The sequence below is a fragment of the Zootoca vivipara genome, chromosome 9 (genome assembly GCF_963506605.1).
Source record: "Zootoca vivipara chromosome 9, rZooViv1.1, whole genome shotgun sequence".
Taxonomy (NCBI): domain Eukaryota; kingdom Metazoa; phylum Chordata; class Lepidosauria; order Squamata; family Lacertidae; genus Zootoca; species Zootoca vivipara.
This window is the reverse complement of record NC_083284.1, coordinates 71,824,224-71,845,094: the sequence shown is the minus strand read 5'-3', so window position 1 is coordinate 71,845,094 and position 20,871 is coordinate 71,824,224. Positions and strand designations below refer to the sequence as shown.

The 20,871-nt window shown below is 48.7% G+C and overlaps 1 protein-coding gene across 1 annotated transcript in view; it reads right to left on the bottom strand.

Moving 5' to 3' along the window:
* Positions 1 to 14,531: 14,531 nt before the first annotated feature.
* ARID3B (AT-rich interaction domain 3B) overlaps positions 14,532 to 20,871 on the bottom strand; it is a 60,231-nt gene continuing 53,891 nt past the window's right edge. Inside the window, exon 9 of the mRNA XM_035112397.2 lies at positions 14,532 to 20,820. Coding sequence (XP_034968288.1) covers positions 20,663 to 20,820 — 158 coding nt within the window. The 3' untranslated portion in view covers positions 14,532 to 20,662. The remainder of the gene's footprint in view (positions 20,821 to 20,871) is intronic.

The window sequence follows — 20,871 nt, the reverse complement described above, 5'->3', positions numbered from 1 at the left end:
CCATGGAAGAAGAGCAAGGCAGCACCACCCAGGGCGAGCTCCGCAGTGGACCTGGCAGGCAGGAGAGGTACCCTAGGTGACCTCCCTGAAGCAAGGTCCCTGGGGGAACGGAGGAAAGGGGCTTGTGGGGCGCAAAGGATCTAGCATCCCCGGAGCCTGCCTGACAGTGTGCAAGTCAACGCATCTCTCTTTAAATAATCCAGAGCTCTGCCGGCAGATCCTCCGGTTCACACCACATCTATTCCGGTCCACTTGAGGCAACCGGCAGTGACCCCCTTTCCTTCCTTCTTTCCTTCCTTCCCCCCACCCCACCCCACGGGTTGCCATTCCGCATCAGGAGCAACAAGACCAGCCACGCAGAATGTCATCTGCCTCGCAGGGCAGGAACGTTATTGGAAGGCCCATGACCTCCCCAAAGGTGGGCTCCTTGCGAAACGGAGAAGAAGGTATAAATAGATCCAGGGCGAGAGACGCCGTCCGCTTCGTAGATCTTGCAGGCAAGAGATGGTGATGTGGTAAGACAGCTGTGAAGATCAACTGCGCCTTTCTGATAGGGAAGGTAGCTCTTTGATCTCTCACTTTTGTCTTTGGTGTTGAGAGAACTGCCATATAGATGATCATGCGCAGGGGGCGTTTTACTCCACAGAGATTACTCGCCCGAGCAGAATTAAAATGGTAGTTGAACATGTAACTTCATGTAGGGATATCTTGTACTGCAATACCTGTCCCTGCAGTGCTTCCTATAACGTTTGTGCAAAACCCATGCCCTTCCATTGAAGGCCCCTTGTGATGTTAGTTAAAAGCTTCCCATATGCAGCTTCTGCCCCTTTTCATAGAATCATAAAGTTGGAAGAGACCACAAGGGCCATCCAGTCCAACCCCCTGCCAAGCAGGAAACACCATCAAAGCAGTCTTGACATATGCCTGTCAAGCCTCTGCTTAAAGACCTCCAAAGAAGGAGACTCCACCACACTCCTTGGTAGCAAATTCCACTGCCGAACAGCTCTTACTGTCAGGAAGTCCTTCCTAATGTTTAGGTGGAAGCTTCTTTCTTGAAGTTTGACTCCATTGCTCCATGTCCGCTTCTCTGGAGCAGCAGAAAACAATCTTTCTCCCTCCTCCAGATGACATCCTTTCATATATTTGAACATGGCTATCATATCACCCCTTAACTTTTGTTGGGTGGCAACAGCATGAAAGATGAATAATGTAGCTTATTGGTCCCTCGCACCATTCATTAGCCCCTGTTTCTGTAGCAGGGGTGAATTGCTGCTTTCCACTAGGTTTAGTTTAGTTTAGTTTAGTTTATAGTGAAACAGTGTTATTTCTCATCTAAGAATGAAAACCATTTTTCGCTGCACCCAGGAGGAGGCATGGTAGCCCTGAAAGGGCCTCACTGCATGGCCCCAATCCACACTGAGCAGGTAGCTGTTGCTGCTGCATTTTAAATACAAAGAATAAAGAAAGGCAATAAATCGGGGGGGGGGGGGGAGAGAGGCAAGCCTCACAGAAAACACTGGAATTCAACTGGAGATAACGTCATCTGGATTCTCTTTGAAGAGCAAGTGAATAAAGGATGACAATCAGTGATGCCTGGGGGATGTTGCGCATCATCTATGTGTGACGTGTGTGTGTGTCACAACATCACACATGTCTCCCAACACCACACAGCCTGGTGCAGCCTTCTGCAGTGTTCCACCAGCCCCGCTCAATATTGAGGGGCTGGGCCCCCTTCAAACAAATATTAAGGGGGCGGAAGACACCTCCACCCCCTAGAGTTGGCATACCTGACCTCCCAGCAAGCAGCAAAATGCTCAGGGTGCCACCAAACTGTCAATCCTTTGCAGGAGGGATTTAAGTGCACAGCAGAACTTTTGTTGTTGTTGTTTAGTCGTTTAGTCGTGTCCGACTCTTCGTGACCCCATGGACCAGAGCATGCCAGGCACTCCTGTCTTGCACTGCCTCCCACAGTTTGGTCAAACTCATGTTCGTAGCTTTGAGAACAATGTCTGTTATGTATTAAGTTAACTGCAGTACTCCTTCTGGCCAACGTGGCTGCAGTTCTTACCCTGCCCACTGTGGCTGCAGTTCTCACTCAGGTCCACAATGGGTGTTACCGTATGTATAAAGTTAACTGCAGTACTCCTTCTGGCCAACGTGGCTGCAGTTCTTACCCTGCCCACTGTGGCTGCAGTTCTCACTCAGGTCCACAACATGCAAATGAAGGATTGAGAGTGCTGTTCATGGATTGGATGCAGCCGAATCGCCTTCTAAATCTGGCCTGCGGACGATCCGGGAATCAGCATGTTTTACATGAGTAGACCAAGTCCTTTTATTTAAAATGCATCTCTGGGTTATTTGTGGGGCATAGGAATTCGTTCATTTCCCCCCCAAAAATATAGTCCGCCCCCCCCAAGGTCTGAGGGACAGTGGACCGGCACCCTGCTGAAAACGTTTGCTGACCCCTGTACTAAGGGAACGTATTACCTGTCATGGTGGGACTGCCTGCTAAAACAGACACTTTGGGGGTTGGTATCCTCAGAAATATTCAAAATAATTTGGGAGTTCCTGCATTTCTCCCTCCATTCTTGTTTATTATACCTCTTCAAAGGCTCGCCTCTCTTTAGCTCAAACCTGGAAGGTCTTAAAGGAACCATCCCCAGATTTATGGCCAAACAATGTTTGGCGACTGGCCATTGCTGAGAAAATAACACTCGTTTTAAAGTGATAAGCAGAAAAATGGATAAACTTTATGCAATATGATGGCCTTTTGTTCTCCTGGAGAAGAGAAGACTGAGTGGTGATTTGAAGGGCTGTCACAGGACCCAGGTAGCGCTGTGGTTAAACCACTGAGCCTAGGGCTTGCTGATCAGAAGGTCGGCGGTTCGAATCCCTGTGACGGGGTGAGCTCCCGTTGCTTGGTCCCAGCTCCTGCCAACCTAGCAGTTCGAAAGCACATCAACATGCAAGTAGATAAATAGGAACCACTACAGCGGGAAGGTAAACGGCGTTTCCATGTGCTGCTCTGGTTTGCCAGAAGCGGCTTTGTCATGCTGGCCACATGACCTGGAAGCTGTACGCCGGCTCCCTCGGCCAATAATGCGAGATGAGCGCGCAACCCCAGAGTCAGTCACGACTGGACCTAATGGTCAGGGGTCCCTTTACCTTTACCTTTACACAGGACAAGCTTGTTTTCTCCTGCTCTGGAGGGTTGGACCAGAACCAATAGATTCAAATTGCAAGAAAGGAGATTCCAACTAAAGATTGGGAAGAGCATTTGAAGGTAAGAGCTGTCGGACGTTGAAGTGGACTCTCCTTCATGGGAGGATGGCCGTCTGTCGGGGATTCTTTACTGGCAATTCCTGCATTGCACAGGGCCAAGCTAGATGACCCTTGGGATCCCTTCCAGTGCTACAATTCTCTGATTCTATTTGCTTATCACCCGTAGGGCAAAAGGCTCCCCGCCCTGGCCTACTGGATTGCAGCAGTGGGGGACACGGCCAAGGGCATGCCAGAGCCAAGAAGCCTGACGCTGGCATGCTTCTGCCGTCTTGGCTTTGTCAAGGGCAGGTGCAGACCGGCAGGTGGCCTTCCACTTTCGGCAGTAGCACCTGAGCAGTGGACAAGGGTCCGAAGCAGAGCCCATCTATTTGTAGTTTATCTGAAAATCTACAACCGTACAGATTAAGATTGTCAATGATTGTTCCCCTGTGTGCTCGGAGGCCAAGAGAAAATGTTCTGATAAAAAAAGATATTGCACTTGCAGTTTCCAAGCTGCCACGGTGGCAGCGTCCTTGGCTGGGTCTGGAGGACTGACCTGAGATAACTCTGGGCCAGCTTTCCCTCTACGTCTGGAGCGTCGCAGGCCCCTCCCCTCCCTTGGGCTGCTCTAGGGGAGCATGATGTGGGACATGTCATGTTGACCCCAAGGTCCTTTTCATCCATCCGTAATGGAGATGAAGGAGGAGACCGGAGAGAAAGAGCACTAGTTCCACAGGATCTTCAATGTGGCCATACTCAAGTACAGCTATTAATCCCGTGAAATAAGCAGACAGGGCCAGCCCGCCCATGAGGCAAGGCGAGGTGACTACCTCGGGCAACAGGGGTGGCAGATCCAGTCTCCGAGGTGTGCACAGGGGTGTCACAATGCGGGGGGGTTCACCCCAGGTTCCACTCGGGGGGGGTGCCACTTGGCACTCCCGTGACTCCCAAGCTGAGCCTCCAGCCTCCCGGTAAAAAGCTTTGGAGTCGCCGGGGCAGCGGCGATACCCCGCCACGTAACACGCATGCGCAGCGTGATGCTGCACATGCGTGTTACGTGGCGGTGTATCACTGCCCCCCGCGCCTTCAAAGCCGCGCGCCTCCAGCTCCAAACTCCAGGTAAAAACCGCGCTGAGCAGGCTCTTTACCTGGAGTTTGGAGCTGGAGGAGCGCGGGTTTGGAGGCGCGGCGGGGCAGTGATACCCTGCCACGTAATGATGCATGCATCGTTACGTAACACACATGCGTTGTTACGTGGCGACGCCCCCCCCAGGTGCATGGCAATTTGCCGCCCCGGGTGTCGCGGCGGCTCGCTTGCACCCCTGGGTGTGCATCACTCGCTGCCGCTCCTTGGAGGCTGGAACTGACTCCTCAGCAGCCCCACCTGTGCTTCCTCTACAGCGGCCTCTTGGCAAATAGGAGACACTGCTGGTCTCATCCCACTCCTAGGGAAGAAATGGCAGGGGCTGCCCTCTGGGGTCCCCTGGCCCCGGCACCCAGCCTGCATGATTCAGAGTGGGCTCCTTCCCCTTCCCACTAACAATGGCCTTTGATTTCCACTTCAGCTATCAGGTAAGGTTGATTTGACCTAGTGGTGCAGCAATAAAATTGCTAGCCCATTTTCAAAGCTAAGCAGGGTCTGGTATGTTTTAAAATTGGATGGGTAACCATGTGTAATTCTACGGGGAAGACGAGGAGAAAGGAGGAGGAGAGGAAATTTCCCCATGGTGGCCAGGAAGATTGTTTTGGGAGGCCCACATGCAGCCCAGGAAGCCAGGAAGCCTCTCCTGCCCTGGCCAAGGGTACCCTGCAATAAATTGCCTCTGAATCTGGATGTGCTATTTAGCTTTCAAGGCTAGGAAGAACACTGACTTTTTTTAATTCCTGCATTTATATGCAGCTTAATTCTAGATCAGTCCCCAAGCATTTTACGAAAAAAGGCAACAAAATCTGTCTCTTTTTGTCTGTGAATGATATACAATGTGGACCCCCCAGACTATGTTTTTATTGTGCTTTTGTGATTATTTGTGCTCAGGATAGTTTTGAGGCAGTTCTGCATGATCCCATTTTGAATCGTGGGCTCTTCTTCCTTGGAGGTTTTCAAGCAGAGTTTGGATGGCCATCTGTCAGGAATTCTTTAGTTGAAATTCCTGCATTGCAGGGGGGGTTAGACTAGATGACCCTTGGAGTCTCTTCCAACTTTACAGTTCCATGATTCCATCAGGATCACAGAACAACTGCTAAAGCGGAAATCGTGTGGGTGGTCTGGAATAAATCCACCAGCCCCAGAGGGGTCCCATACTCCTGCTCTAATGTTGGGCCCTTTGTGACCTCAACATGCTTTAACCCCCTACAGACCACACAACTGAAACACATTCCCTACCTCCACTGATAATTTTGGAAACTGCAGTTTGTTAAGGATGCTGGGAATTATAGTTCTCTGTGTGGGTGAACTATAGCTCCCTTTTTTTGTAGGGGAGGAAATGTGCTTTAAATGTATGGTGAGCATACTGGAGTAAGAAGGTATGGGAGAACTGAAAGAAATTTGTGTCACTTGTAACTTTGCGATATTAATTTATTATGTTTGGTTTGGGTTTGGAATTCTGCTCCTATATCACGCATTCCCAAACTTGGCCCTCCAGATGTTTTGGGACTACAATTCCTATCATCCCTGACCACTGGGTCCTGTTAGCTAGGGATGATGGGAGTTTCAGTCCGGAAACATCTGGAGGGCTGGGGTTGGGGATGCCTGTCCTATATGTTTGGCTGCAGATATCCTCCATTGCCTCTATTTTTGTTTTAGTTAGCATCTGGTATTGTATTTTGTTGTGTTTTCTCATGAATAAATATATCATCCTATATAATAAAGTGCAAGTGTCTCTGCGTCCAGATTCCGTGTCCCTGTGTCCGCGCTACTGTGCATGTGCCCCACGGACACAGGGATTGGATGCAGAGGCTGCATGCACACACGTGCGCGCACTCCCCACCCCCCACCTACCATTTCCCTGCGGCCGCCAACTGCTGCTCCCAGCCGGACTGAGCGTTGGAGGCGGGGGGGGAGAGAGCGTGTGTGTCCAGCAAGGATAGGTCCCGGGGTTCGGAGAAGCGCTGCGCAAGCGCTTCTCCGAACCCCGGGATGTCTCCGTCCTATTGGCGGCTGGGGGAGAGGAAGGAAGGAGGAGAAAGGGCTGCTTTCTCCTCCTTCGTTCCTGTCCCCCTGCCACCGACAACAAGGACAGGTCCCGGGGTTCGGAGAAGTGCTGCGCAAGCGCTTCTCCGAACCCCGGGATGTTCTAGCGCCCGTTTATTCAACGGGCTGAATTACACTAGTAAGTAAATAATAAACAAACAAAAACCTGGGGACCCCTCCCTCAAACCTCTTGGCTGCAACCCCTCTGCGGCCCCCTCCTTCCCATCCCTCCGAACAAAGCTCCTTGCTGTTCTGCTGGGAGCAGGGCCCTCCTCTCCCCACAAGCAAACAAAAGAGGCTCAGAGAGGCAATGCATCCCTCCTCCTCCGGGGCCCACCTTTGCTGCAAGGGAAGGGCTAGAGCTCAGCGCTGGGGCACCTGCTCTGTATGCAGGCAACTCAGTCTCCAGGAGCAACATCTGGGGGGGGGGAGCTGGGGGCCTGTGGGAAGTCAGTCCCCTGCCTCAAACACTGGAGAGTCGTTGCTGCCAGCTAGAGTAGATAGCACTGGTCTGAGTCCGTATCAGGTGCCTTTCAGTGAGCCGAGCACAAGTTACAAGCAGGCTGGTGCCACTGTTTCGGGGTCTCTGAATTTTTGCTTCCTTGGTTGCAAGGCAGTTCTCCCTGGAAGAAGTTTAAAGTATATCTAGGGAAATATTTTGGGGTATAAGAATCTGAATATCTATGGGAAACTTTCTTGTTGTTAAGGCATTAGGGAGGAAAGGAGGAGAGAGGAAAATTAGATAAATGATTTTAATCTAATTGATTGAGGTAAAGATGATGGGATAGCTATGATAAATATTTAAAGTAATGAATAAGAACTGCTAAAGTCGATTTGAAAAGGAAATCAGTTAGGAGGGACCTGGGGAAGTCCCAGAAACAATGGTTGGAAGGGTGGAAGAAAGTTAAAAGGAAGATTTAGGTATTGATATGGTGTGTATTGTTTTATTGTATTTTTTATTTCATTTTATTTGTATTTTATTTTAGTTTCTTGTTAAATATTTGTTGTTTGCACTTTTGCATAAGTGTGTTATGTCTCTATATGTATAAAATTAATAAAAATATTTTTTAAAAAAGGCAGTTCTCCAGCCAAGTAATTTGTACGCAAAACATACATACCGGGGTGAATGGAAATGCATTGTACAGTGAAAATAACACGCGAGCATATTTAGGGGAGATTGCTTTGCAAAAATGGCATGCAGGATGGGCACGGCAGGAGAAATTTGCAGTAAAACGCTGGTGCACTTTCCCCGTGACTCAAATTCTTCTTTCTTGCAGAGTGATGTGGAAAACAGAACCCAAGAGTGGAAAATGGTACAAGGCCTTCGCACCTCCTTTTAAAAGAACCTTGTGCCCCAATAAAGGTAGCTGGCCTTGCTCTCCCCCATCTGCCCCCCAAGATAGGCCTGTTAGTTTCCATGTTTGCATGAAGCCCACTTACCTGCCTCCACAGCCTTGTTCCCAAAGTGAGCTGGGAGGATGGAGGAGTCCTGGAGCAGCCCTGGAAGTGCTGGCATGGAGGCGCCTGGCAGGAACCAAGGGAAAGTGCCCAAAGCGTCACTGTGGAGAGGTTTAGGAGGAGGAGGAGGAGGAGGAAGAAAAAGAAAAAGAAAGAAGTGCTAGGTCCCCAACTGGGAGCTGCTTAGAACTGGCAGTAAGGTTTGCAGACGGCAGGTGCCTGTCGGAGGCAGCGCTGGAGAGCGGGGTGGCATTGGCCGGGTTGATAAACAGAAGCCAATAAAGCTCTCTTAAGACCACAGAGCAAACAGGTGGGAAAAAAATATTCTGGAGTGTTTTCTCCCCTTCCAATCCAGGGAATGGGCGGGCTCCCAAAGCAGAGGGTGGGAGGGAGGGAGGATGCCAGTGTTTGCTGCCAGGGAATGTGGTGTTTGAGAGGCAGGATGGCAGGAGGGGCAGCCAAGCAGCAGGGTGGAGGGGCAGGCCCAGAAGCTGCTCAGTGCAAGGGGAATGCAAGAGTGCAGTCCACTTGGGTTCTCAGTTTTCCAGTCTTCCAATTCAGTTTCTCCACATTTCTGCAACTACGCGGCTCGATCAGCTCTGCTGTGCCTCTGCAGTTGGAGGTTGCAATGCTTCTAAATACCAGATGCTGCTGTAATAAGCAAAAATCTGCTCTTATTCCCTTATGGGGTACACAAGAGCCCTTATTGGGTTCTCCATCGGTCGGAGAATATAACAGAGGCCAACCAGAGAATTTTGAGAAGCAAAGCCTTTATTTTTGCTGTTGCAACACGGTCCTTCCCCTTACACAAGAGATCAAGGAAGGAACCCAGAACAAAAGAGAACCTCCACTTTTATCAGTTTTCCCATCACTAAGAAACACCCCCAAAATACATCATTCCTACATCACAGCTACATAATCAATACCTCACAAAAAGGGAGGGTTCAAGGTAGAAATCTGAGCACCTTTGACACCTCTCCTAGTCCTCCTCTTACCTCTCCCAGGTGTGAATTCCTAAACACAAAGAGAAATTAACAGTTTCCTAAAAGTTGATCACTATCTTTTGTTCGGAGGAGTCTTCCATTGTGAATGAGATGGCTAGTAGTCTGGCACCATTGATGGGGAAATGTCCAGTTGGCAGAGCCTCCAGCTTACAGGATTATGGCTCCCAAGTTGATAGTCATGTGGAAATGTGTGTGATTCTGGTCAGAGAGTGTCAAAATGGTGTCAGTCAGGCCTGTCTTCCTGTGCTGTTTCAGACATGTGCCTGTACATTCGTGTACATGTTTATGAACAATTATTATATATATATATATATATATATATATATATATATATATATATATATATATATATATATATCACCTTAACATTTACAACACTGGAAACCACAGGAGGGAAAGTGTTGCTTTTGGGCTCGTGTCCTGCTTGCTGGTTTCCCTTTGGGTCACCTGGTTGTCCACTGTGAGAACAGCATTCAGGACTAGGTGGGCCATTGGCCTGATCTGGCAGGCTTTCCTTATGCTCTTATGTGTGTTTTAAAGTCCTCGTGAAAATGCACCAGCATCGTAGCACACATTTTACCTAAAAGGCACATTTTTGGGGAAGCAATTTTGCCTAAAGCACATGTGTTTATTTTTTTGCAAAGCACTCCCCTCCTGTGAAATATAATGCATTTTGGGGTATGTTATTTTCACTCACAATTTCATTTTTTTCTGCACACTTTAACCTAGTGCATACCTTTGCGTACACACTACCTGGCTGGAGAACTGCATTGCAAAATTCAGAAAAGGGCAAATCATGAAGGATGGCTATGCCTCGGTCCGTGGATTGTTTGAGATGATGCAAATGAGGCAGGTTTGCCTTTCAATGTGAAATGAGTCAAATTTCTCCCTGATTTCCAATAATGGCGCATTACTGGAAGGAGATCTTGGGAGGGCCACAATTGGGGACCGTGCCTTTAACAGGAACACCCCCCCACACACTTTCTGAGTGCACATTGCATGCAGAAAGAAAAGCTGGCAAAAGGGCAGGGTGGGGGTGTCCCATGCTGGTCCCGATTCTCCCTGCCCTCATCGGCAAGCCCCCTAGGCTCTGTGGTTTATCCCAGAGCGCCACCCACATCCCAGAGCGCCACCCTGGGACAACAAAACAACAAATGTACTTTTAGTTGTTGTTAATTACCCACCCTTCATCGTAAGGTCCCGGGGCAGGTTACAACATTAAGACACAGTATTAAATTAATTGTGGGGATTAAATGAGGAGGCAGAGAATCATATACAGTACAGTGGTACCCCCGGTTGCGGATGGGATCAGTTCCGGAGCTCCGGTTGGATCCCGACGTTTCTGCAACTGGAGATGCCTGTTCTGTGCACGTGTATGGCGCGATAAGCACTTCTGCGCATGCTTGCGCGATGAAACCTGGAAATATACTTCCGGGTTTGCCGCTTGTGTATCCCAAAGGATACGTAACAAGAGGGGCACGTAAGTAGAGGTACCACTGTACTTGAGCTCCTTGGAGGAAAAAAAAGGTGGGTTAGAAATGCAACCGATCAATTCATGGAATCAGTTGGAAGGGACTCCCGTGGGTCATCTAGTCTAACCCCCTGCAATGCAGGAATCTCAACTAAAGCGTCCATGATAGATGGCCATCCAACCTCTGCTTAAAAACCTCCAAGGAGAAGTCTTCACTGGTCACCACCTTTATTGATTCAAGCAACCTTGATTAATTCAATCAGTCAAGGGAAGAAACATGGGTACAAAACGGAGAAATACTCCTTGTGGGAGTTCCTTCAAGTTCCTCACCAGTACTGCCATCTAGTGATAAGCGTAGAGAACTGCAAGCCAAGAGGGCTTCTGCTCCTCCTTCTAACATGCTCTGAAATTGATCAGGGAAGGCTGGATGTGTGGGTGAGACATAGTACTCCCTCCTCCCATTTTATCCTCACAATAAGCCTGCAAAGTAGGTCAGGCCCAAAGAGCTCAGGGTCACTGGTTCAAGGTCAAATCAGAGACGTGTGCAGCCATGTGGGGTTTCTGAACCAAGCCTTCCACATCCTGCTACAAGCCTCTTAGCCACAGCACCGCAGGGACTCATATTTGTGTTTCCTTATTAACACCACGGGGTTTTTTTGGTAACTGTACTCACCTATTTACAGAAATGCAACCAAAACATCAACAGGCAATAAAGGCCAAGAGAAAGAAGCACAACCCTCTAGAGCAGTGGTTCCCAATTAGGGGCCCTTGCCTCTTCCCAACTAATATTTTTGTCATTTTTGAATGGCGATATCACAAATTTTATGGCCTCTTTTAGCATATCGGCCCAAATCTGTTTTGAAATCACACCGCAGTAACAATTTTGACCTGCCAATAAGCAGCAATATATTGCTCCTCTCGCGAGGGAGAGCAGGGCATCCAATTTCAAGGCAGCTGGTTGCCCTCACTTCCAGGCACCATGGCACTACCTTCCCTTGGCACTGAGGCAGAGCAGCTTTTCTCAGCCAGCAGGAAAGCAGCCGCCGCCATAGCAGACACAGCTTGATGTACCCCCATCCCCATGTGGTGGAGGCGACTATGCTGCTTCTCCTCTTCCCACCCATCCAATCTCTGCAGCTGCTCCTTCCCTCATCCCCACGCCTGATATCCAATGTGACACTGTGATATATTGGAATATCACAATGTTTAACAGCCGATATATCACAATGCCGAAAACCTGGTACCACTCAGCCCTAGTCTGTTTTTTAGTATACAGTGGTGCCTCGCTTAACAAACGCCCTGTAAGACAAAATTTTCGCTTAAAGAAAGGATTTTTCTAGTGGAGGTTGCCTCGCTAGATGAATTCGTTTTATGAAAAATTCGTCTAGCGAATCACGGTTTCCCATAGGAATGCATTGAAATTCAATTAATGCGTTCCTATGGGCAAAAAAAAATTCAAAAAAATTAAATGCATTCCTATGGGATTCGCTAGACAAATTTTTCGTTATAAGAATAGACCCGTGGAACGAATTAAATTCGTCTAGCGAGGCACCACTGTACCTAAAATCCATTGCTTATTGGGGCTACCCCACATTTTGTTCAAAAAATTGCTTTGCAGAGGTACCGTAACTACCATAGAATTATCAAATATGGGGTCCGTAGCTTGGCTTTCGAAAAATAGGGGTAATTAGCTAATCGGGAACCACTGAGTGAATGCCAGAAAGATTCTCGTGATTTCCAGCAATGCTTACCATGGTAGAGCAAGGCCTCTTGCATATACTTTTGGGGCTGTAGCTCAGTGGCAGAGAACCTGCTTTGCATGCAGGTCTTTGGTTCAATCTCTGGCAGCATCTCCAAATAGGTTAGGGATGTCTCCAAGCCTTAAATCCTGAACAGCCGCTCCCAGTCAGAGAACACCGTGGTAGATGGTGCAACAGTCTGACTCAGTACAAGGAAGCTCGCTGTGTTCCTATGAACTGACATGCAATAAAAGTATTGAATCCCAGTTTCCATCCAACAGTCCAACTAACTCAACTCACTCCTTTGAGCTCAGCCATTAAAACACCATGGCCAATGGTTTAATGTGCAAAGGGATTTAGGAGCTGGCTCCGGCCACCTGCCCTCTGTATGACAGCATTGGGCTTAAGGGGGCAGATGTGGGCAGAAATGAAAACCAAGACAAAACCTATAAAACAGTGGTGTCCAAACTTTTCCCAAATATGGCCAGATTCAATGAAGTAAAGGGCCATGAGGGCCAACCAAGGGGCCAACCAAAGTTGTTGAGCTTTTTCAAGGGTTGAAGTTGTTGACTTTTTTTAAATAGGATTTTACCCCAGGAAATAAACTGCCACAGGGGCCGGATTAAACCAACCGGTGGGCCGGATTAGACCCCAAAATGGACTTTGGACATGCCTGTATAAAGGAAGACCAAAGGTCCTCTCTTTTTCAGTATTTTTATTGGGTTTTTTTTAATTTACTGACTTTAATGTTGCCAGCTCATAACATGTATTTATAGCTGAACAATTTTTGATAGAGATATCTCTCTGCTTAGCCTATTTCATAGGTTTGGTGTGAAGATAAAATGGACGGGAAGGGGGAACCCTGGGCACCACCTAAATGTCCCAAGCGCAGGGCTAGGGAGCATGTGTCCGTCCAAACGATGCTGGGCTCCAACTCCCACCCTCACTGGTCACTGGCTATGTTGGCTGGGGTCCAACAACATGTGAAAGGCCCCCCACTCTCTTCTTAAGAGCAGAACAAATGCAATAGAGAGCAAATCAAGAGGTGGCAGCTCTGGCCATCGCTTCCTGAACGGGAGACCCCTTTGGGCCTCTATGGCACCTTGAGCTTCACTAAGAAAGCAGGATGTTCAGCGCCTGGGAGCAGAGAAGGGGAAAGACTCATCTCTGTCCAAGACTTAGCTGTCAAAACCATCCAGGGACAGGGAACCTGTGGACTTTCTAGATGTTGCCACCATCCCGTGACCATCAGCCATGCAGAGAACGCCAATTCTGGCCCGACTACACTGGCTGCCAGTTAGTTTCCGGGCCCAATTCAAAGTGCTGCTTTTGACCTCTAAAGCCTTAAACAGCTCAGGACCACAATGCCTCAAGGACCGCCTCTCTCCAGATGAACCTACCCGAGATCATCCTCTGAGGCCCTCCTTTGTGTGCCTACTCCACAAGAGGTCTGGAAGACAGCAACATGAGAACGGGCCTTTTCTGTGGTGGCTCCCCACTTGTGGGATGCTCTCCCCAGGCAGGCTCGCCTGATACCTTCATTACATATCTTTAGGTGCCAGGCAAAAGCTTTCCTCTTCAGGCAGGCCTTAGGCTAATACCGTTAAAACAACTTATGGCCTTTTAAACTGGGTGTGTGTTTTGTTTTGTTTTGTTTTGTTTGTTATTATGTTATGTATTTTAGGTTATGTGATGTAAACCGTGCTGTGGTCTCCTGATGAAGGGCAGTACATAAATTTAAATAACAACAATAACAATATCCGCTTCGATGGGAGGACTTTTAAATCCTTTTCCACAACAGGATTCTGCCAAAGTGTTGGAATGGAAGAGCTGCTGTTTGGCTGTTCCAGGGAACTACAAAAGGGGAAGTAGCAGTGGGGGGAAGAAACAAACAAAAAACGGCACAAAGAGGAAGAAGTGCATAGCCATTGTATGAAGAGGTAGAAGTTTATTGGAATATAAACATTCAGATAACATGTAAGATAGAAAAAAAACCCACCAACAACATATACAGACACTTGCTGGAAGGAAACATCTGAGGTATTTATTTATTCACCATCTAGGCTATCACATTTTATTTCTTCCTTTAAATAGTTAAGAGAGAGAGAGGAAAAAAAAACACCCCTAACTGTGCAGCTGCTGCAAAAGCGGTAGCAGAACTCAGGACCACCTGCCTCCTTCCCTCCTTTGGATCCGCCTGGAAGAGGCAGCCGCTAAGAAAGGGCTCTCTCTCTGTGTGTGTGTTATCAAGTCCTATTTGCTTGGGAGGACCCAGAGAACCTCTCTGGGACAGCAACCCCCCTTCCATCTCCACGCTGAACTCGTCCGGGAGTCTCCTGGTGCCACCTGAAAAGCACTGGGCCCTCTTTGCCAGGGCGACAGAAAGGAGGAGTGTTGTTTTTTTTAAAAAAAGACTTTGTGAGAGAGAGGCTGTAGTTCAGTGGCAGAGCACAGGCTGCGTGTGCAGAAAGTCCCAGGTCTGCAACGCTTTGCACAATCCAGAGCTAAGCCAAGGAGGGCCTGGAGGATCCTTCCTTGTGGGGATGCACCTCACCAAGAAGCTCAGCATCTCTGCTGCGGGATTTCATGCTTGAACTGGGGGTGGAAAGGAAACTGCCTCTGCAAAAGGAAACTTAAGACCAGGGTGGAGGGACAGCCCTTTCTGTCATATCAAAAGCCCTGAGCGTCATACAATCTTTCAATATTCAGAATTGGGTAAGGTGGAGTGAATGCTCACTTGCACCTTACCTGCTGCTGGTTTCTCCACCAACCTCCAAAGCCTGGCAAAGCACAGCACAAACAAAAAGCCCATCAAAAAGAGGGGAGGGGAGGGGAGGAGAGGAGGTGGATTTCTACAACCTGAAATGGCCGACCCAGAAAACAGCCAAGGGTCTGAAGTTTGATGCTGTAGCTTATTTTAATGAGGTATATACTTATATATATATATGTCATTACAAATCCCAAAATCTACCCTTTTCCCTGAACTGGATTCAGAACGACCCTTTAGCTCCCTGCCTGCTTCCAGTTTAGCTGAGTGAGGAAACTGATGGGCCTGGATGGAGGGTGGAGGCCACCCCAGGGCACCAAGCAACTTCCTGTGCAAGAAATGCAAATGGTATCGAGTGCAATGGGACCAAACTGGACAGGGCAGTGGGAGACCTGTTGGCAGAAACTCAGCTCTGCCTGAAACTCCAGGTAACGCAGAAGACTGGGAGGAGTGGGCTCCTCTTTAAATCAATTGGGGCACATGGGTTTGGAGGTTGCCCCACAGTTTACCCTTATTCCAAGCCAGTTCCCATCACCCTCCAGGTGTTCCCTGTGCCAGAGCCAAACTCTGACACCCAGAAGAGCGTGGTTGAGAGAAAAGTGCTAGAGGGTGAAGGTTCATCTCCCAGTAACTATATGAACTTTTATGCTTTCAGTGATTTGTTATTAAATCTGGCCCCTTATCCTCCCATGCCTGCTTTACGCATAAATCAGAACAGACCCAAGTTCTCTCTCCCACTTCTGTGTCTAGCTTGGTACGCATTAAAGCAAGAAATCACAGAATCCACTGCTGACAGAGCTTGGGGTGGGGTGGGGGGTGGGGAGAAGGTGTTTAGGAAAAGCCTCTCCCTGCCTTCATCCCCCCTCCCAACTTAGAACTTTGCACTAGGGTAAAAAGAAAAGAAAAGCTGAAGCCACAAGTTCTGAAGCCAGGAAACTGAGTTATGCAGATGAAGCAACTCTGCATAATATCCACCTGTGTTTATATGGTTACAGGATTTTGTTCTGTGTGTTCCACTTGGGTAGGGATTGGGAGAGGAAGTCTGAGCGCCATGTGAGTATTGGGGAAATTGGTGCAGGAAAGTTTAGAGCCATATTAAATGCAGAAACCATACTGCACACCTTCAAGTTCTCATCCACCACCATCAGCCCACAAAACTGAGGCCTGGGAACCTACACTTACAAGACAAAAGCAGTTTTATCGGGATTCCTTAGAATTACTCAATAGATCTCAACTTCCTAATGGAAGTTGCTGCAGCACCTGTTTTGCTTGGAGCTTCTGTCCCCAGAGGCCTGCCTGAAACCCTGGAGAGCTGCTGCCAGTTGGTGCAGGGGATGCTGAGCTCAATGGACCCACGGCCTGGCTTTGTATTAAGCAGCCTTGGAGGATCCTAAGCTGGAAAACAGCCACCACTGCAAATGGGACAATCTTCCGTGCTGGGAGTGGTGGTGGGGAAAAACACACACACACACACACACACGCAATAGAGAAAGAAAAAGAATTAGACAGCAAAACATCCGAGAAGATTCACACCCAACCCTGGTTGTGGTGCAGGTTCTGTTTAAAAGCAAAGGAGGCCTGAGGTCTGAGGCAATGAGCCAAGAGGCCCACGAGGGCAAATCTCATGCCAATTTTGGCAACCTTGCTGCCTGCTAGAATAAAGTCAGCCAGCTGCCTTTACAACCAGACCATCTGTGCCAAAGGAAAGCAGGTGGACTACAGGTTTTACTGCTCACAAATACTTTAGCTCCTGGCTCCTGGTGGAGGAAATACCCAGGAGGGCAAAATATTTTTGGCTGGGGGGCTTCCAATGCAAATGGGAGCAACAAGCAATATACCGTTATGGAAAGCTGAAGGCAGCCTTTGGATCTTCGACACCCCAGCCTCCAGCTGCCACTTCTCCTACCTTCTCTGTTTCAAGAGGAGGAACAGCCATACTCTTGACAGTAAAGGAGCCAAGTAGAATTGCAAGGGGCCCTGAGAACTGGTCACAGATAAGGCCTCAACCTTATCAAGTCAGCTGGGGGTGGGGTGGGGGGGTCGCTGCTGCTGCAGGGGACAGAGCTGGATTTTGCTGCAGAATCCCCAAAGACAAAGATAATGCTATCATGTGGAATCCCCATCACTGCGTATGCGGGCAGAATTCCAGCCACATTTTTTCATTTAAATCTAGCAAGGTGGCAAGGGAGAAAAAATATATGTTTGCAGACTATTCGGTCCACAGCTGGCCAGATCTGACCCAGGCTTCTGTGTTCCCTAGAGCAGCAGCCCAGGGGCCAGAGGTGTGTTGTGACACACTATCTGCTCCAAATCATCCAGCAGTGTCACAGTTTGGGAGCCATGCAGTCACATGGGGGAAGGCAATCGGTTGGCGGGAGGGGAGCAGAATTGCTTCGCAAAGATCTGCAAAAGAGGTAGCCTGGGCGTGGGGCTTTGTTTTTCCCAGAATCTGCATGAGACAGCAATACAATGAAACGGGCAGGGAATCTCCTACACTGTAATAGCAGTATAAAACCTTTATCGGGTCAACTAAAACACCCCAAGTATGAGCAAGCTTTCAGTTTCAGCAGATCTTTTCTTCAAGGTTTGTTTGTATTCTGTGACAATTTAGTTGCAGGATTCTGCTGCTGTTGCATTTTTAAAAACAAGATTCTGATGGACCGACTTGGTTCTCTGCAGTTTTGGTCTGCTGGAAAGCATCCAGTGTCCCACGGCTTTTCCAAGCAGCTTGTTGGCTGAAAAGAGATAACACTGAAGTGTGGAATCTCTTTCTCTCCTACAAAGGCTAGACTTTTTACAATGCCTTGCTTGAAGTTTGGCAGGGTGGCTGCAGGCCAGGCAAGAATGCTTTGCAGGCCACATCTGGCTTGCCAGCTGAGCCTCCCTGGCGCAGACTTGAGGCCTTCCAGCAGGAATGGCATCTTCTCTTGCTCACGTCCCCTTTGATAAATCTGATTGGCGGAGGGATGAATGTGGCGTCACTTGGAAGGATGTGTGAACTTGGCACCACAGCAATTTCCTTGGCTCAGTGGTACATGCTCACATACATAGCAGTTGGGAGTGCCTTGGGTAAGTAACTGCAGAGGAACACACCTGGGAGAAACATACTGGACCTAGAAATCCAGTATTTTTTTAAAAAACGGAAAACCTGCAGGACCAAGCACCATCAAAGACTAATAGAATTGTGGAGTTGGAAGGGAACCCCAAGGACCATCGAGTCCAACCCCCCGCAATGCAGGAATCACAACTAAAGCAAGCATCCCTGACAGGTGGCTTTCTGACCTCGGCTTAAAAAACATACAGCCAAGGAGAGTCCACTGTCTTTTTAGGTGGTCCATTCTTGTGCTCAAAGATGTGTCCAGAAAGGAACGTTCTTATTTATTAACTCATAATGCATTTTAATGCACCCTTCAAATACAAAAAGTTTCCCTCCCCTAAGGGCGTATCTTTCCTCTGCAGGAATTTGTCCAAAAGCAACATCGTGGAAGGAAGAGGATTTAGTGTGTGTGTGTCCCCTAATCTATTTCTTGTAGCCAGAAAAAAACATCACTTCAACCATTCCCAGTAGCTTCACAGTTACAGATGTGCCTAGCTTTTCCAAGCTGGGGGTTCTGCTTTCCCTCTGAGGGAGCCTTTAAAAAAGAGGGGAGGGGAGGGGAGGGGAAACACCTGCATTTCTGAGAGGGGCTAGCAGCCTCCAGAGATCCACCTGCCGTGCAGGACTTGGGTTAGAATCCCATGAGAAGCAGCGAGCTCTCAAGAGGCCAGAAATAATCAGAATTACAGCCCAGGACTTTACTTCAAGGGTAATAAGGAAACAAAGTTCTCTCATTGTTTTGGGACTGAGATGCACCTAACATGGATTGTTTTATGCACCTAACATGGATTGTTTTGAAAATCCTGAACAACTAATAAGCCCTTCAAGTAGAAAACAACATCAAACCAACAAGAGGGAAAGAGAGAAAGTCAGCCTGAGAAATTAACCTGCATCTTCCACCACCACCTATTACCCCATGAGCCAAGTGCTTCCATGCTATCTTGAGGACATCAAAGGTTTCTGATCCTTCAACTCAGGGGGCTCCTTTTTTTTGGTGTGTCTTTGGTGCTACAATATATAAAATTTAAAATAAAAAGCAGTCAACAAGACATATAAAAAGAAGCTTTAACATATGCAAATCCTTCCAGAAGAGAGAAAGAGAAAAAAAAACACCCCAACAACAACACAGCAATAAGTACATATTTCTGAGGTATTTCATCTGCTCGGGAGAAGCTGGTGCAGATCTGTAGCATGACTGAGACTCGTCAGGGTAGGAGAGGGAGGGCTGATCCCTGTTGGCAAGGAGGTGGGGGCTGCCGGTGCAACAGGCAGGCAGTGGGCTTCTGCTACAAGGAGGAAGCAGAAACAGGCAGAAGTTCAATGGGGGGAGGTATAAGGAAGTGCTAAGTGTGTGCACAAGTGTGGAGGGGGAAGCAATTGAGAAGAGGAGTTCCATCTGTGCTAAGGATCAGCACATGGCTCCCTCATCAAGATTTTAGAAGGGAAGATGTGGGGGAAGGTGCTCCAAAGCCTCTGGTTGTTCTAGGGCTGTGGGGCAGTCAATTAGGGCTGGCCCCGCCAATGCACAAGGAAGCAGCCAATCCCCCTTTGATAGGCTGGGATCACAGAGGGTTCTCGGCAAGTGTTAAGTGAGTGGACACAGGCAGCAGCAATGCAAGAACAGCTTTGTTTCTTCAGCATCAAGATGCCCAATCCCAGTTACATTTGGGGGGAGACAGAGAAGCAAGGATGGGTGGAGCATAAAATGTGCCTGACCACTTTCACCTTTAGCTTTCTGACTGGTAGAGTTTTTTAAATTAAAAAAATAATCCATGCATCCCCACCCACCCCTGAGGCAGAAAGAATGGAGAAATAGAATTGCACAACTTGACCTCATGGGCAGGCTGGATAGGAGTGAGGCTGTGGAAGAACCTGCCACTGCTGGCGCCTGAGCCCCAGTTCTGCAGGGAAGGCTGGGCAAAGCTGCGAAGGGCCGCTGGTGCAGATTTCTCCAAAGACCTGTCCAGCCTCCCAGGGGCCTTGCTCAATGCTGCAGAAGCAGCACGAAAGGGAACTTCCACACTGTCGGACACCTCCAGAGGAAGCTAGCAGGAGAAACCTAAGGACAGAGCAAGGCAGGACATGCACAGGCCCTTTGAGTCAAGGCTGGCTGCTAACTGGGAAGAGGAAAGAGACCCAGTAAGACCTGCACATTAACACACAGAGGGATCAAATATGGGTTTGTGTGTCTCTGTGTATAAAAGCAAGCTGGAGAGAGGAATTCAAGGATGTGGGGGTGGTATATGAGAGAAGAGAGCTATGTTCCCCCCCTGCCTCTGGGGGTAGGATTGTCAATACACCGCAGTCATGTTAGGGGAAAAAGGTCGTTTGAAGCATGGAAAAATGGGTTTCTTGCCTTCGCCTTTTGCTACAGTGGCGATGCTCAGTCATCTACAAAAACTCACACAGCTCGTCCAGAGAATCCCTGATTGAAACACGCCCTGTGTCCCCTCCCGCCCCCACCCCCTTGCCCCCCTTTTCCCACCGAGGACACAGCAAGACCTGAAGAAAGGTGAGATGGGCAGCAAGAGACCACCTCGGCAGGATCCTTGCCAGCACAGGATCTTTGCTTCTCTGCCACTGGCTGGTCTTCTAAGCGGGCTCCTCGAGGCGAGGTCACCGGCAGGACCGCTTGGGGTCAAGGAGAGAGAGAGCATCTCCTCCCTGCTTCCCCCTCAGAGAGACCAGCTGGTTGAGGGCTCAACACCAGGTGTGCCCCTGGAGGAGGTTGGGCTGGGTGAACAGTGGGAGGAACTGCTGCTGCCGCCGCCGGTACTCTGCGCGCTGGATCCGGCAATGAGGTGGACGACAGGTTTCTGGGCAAACAAGACCCCTGCAGGGCAGAGAGAAGGGAGGAAGATTAGCAGGCCAAGGATAACACAAG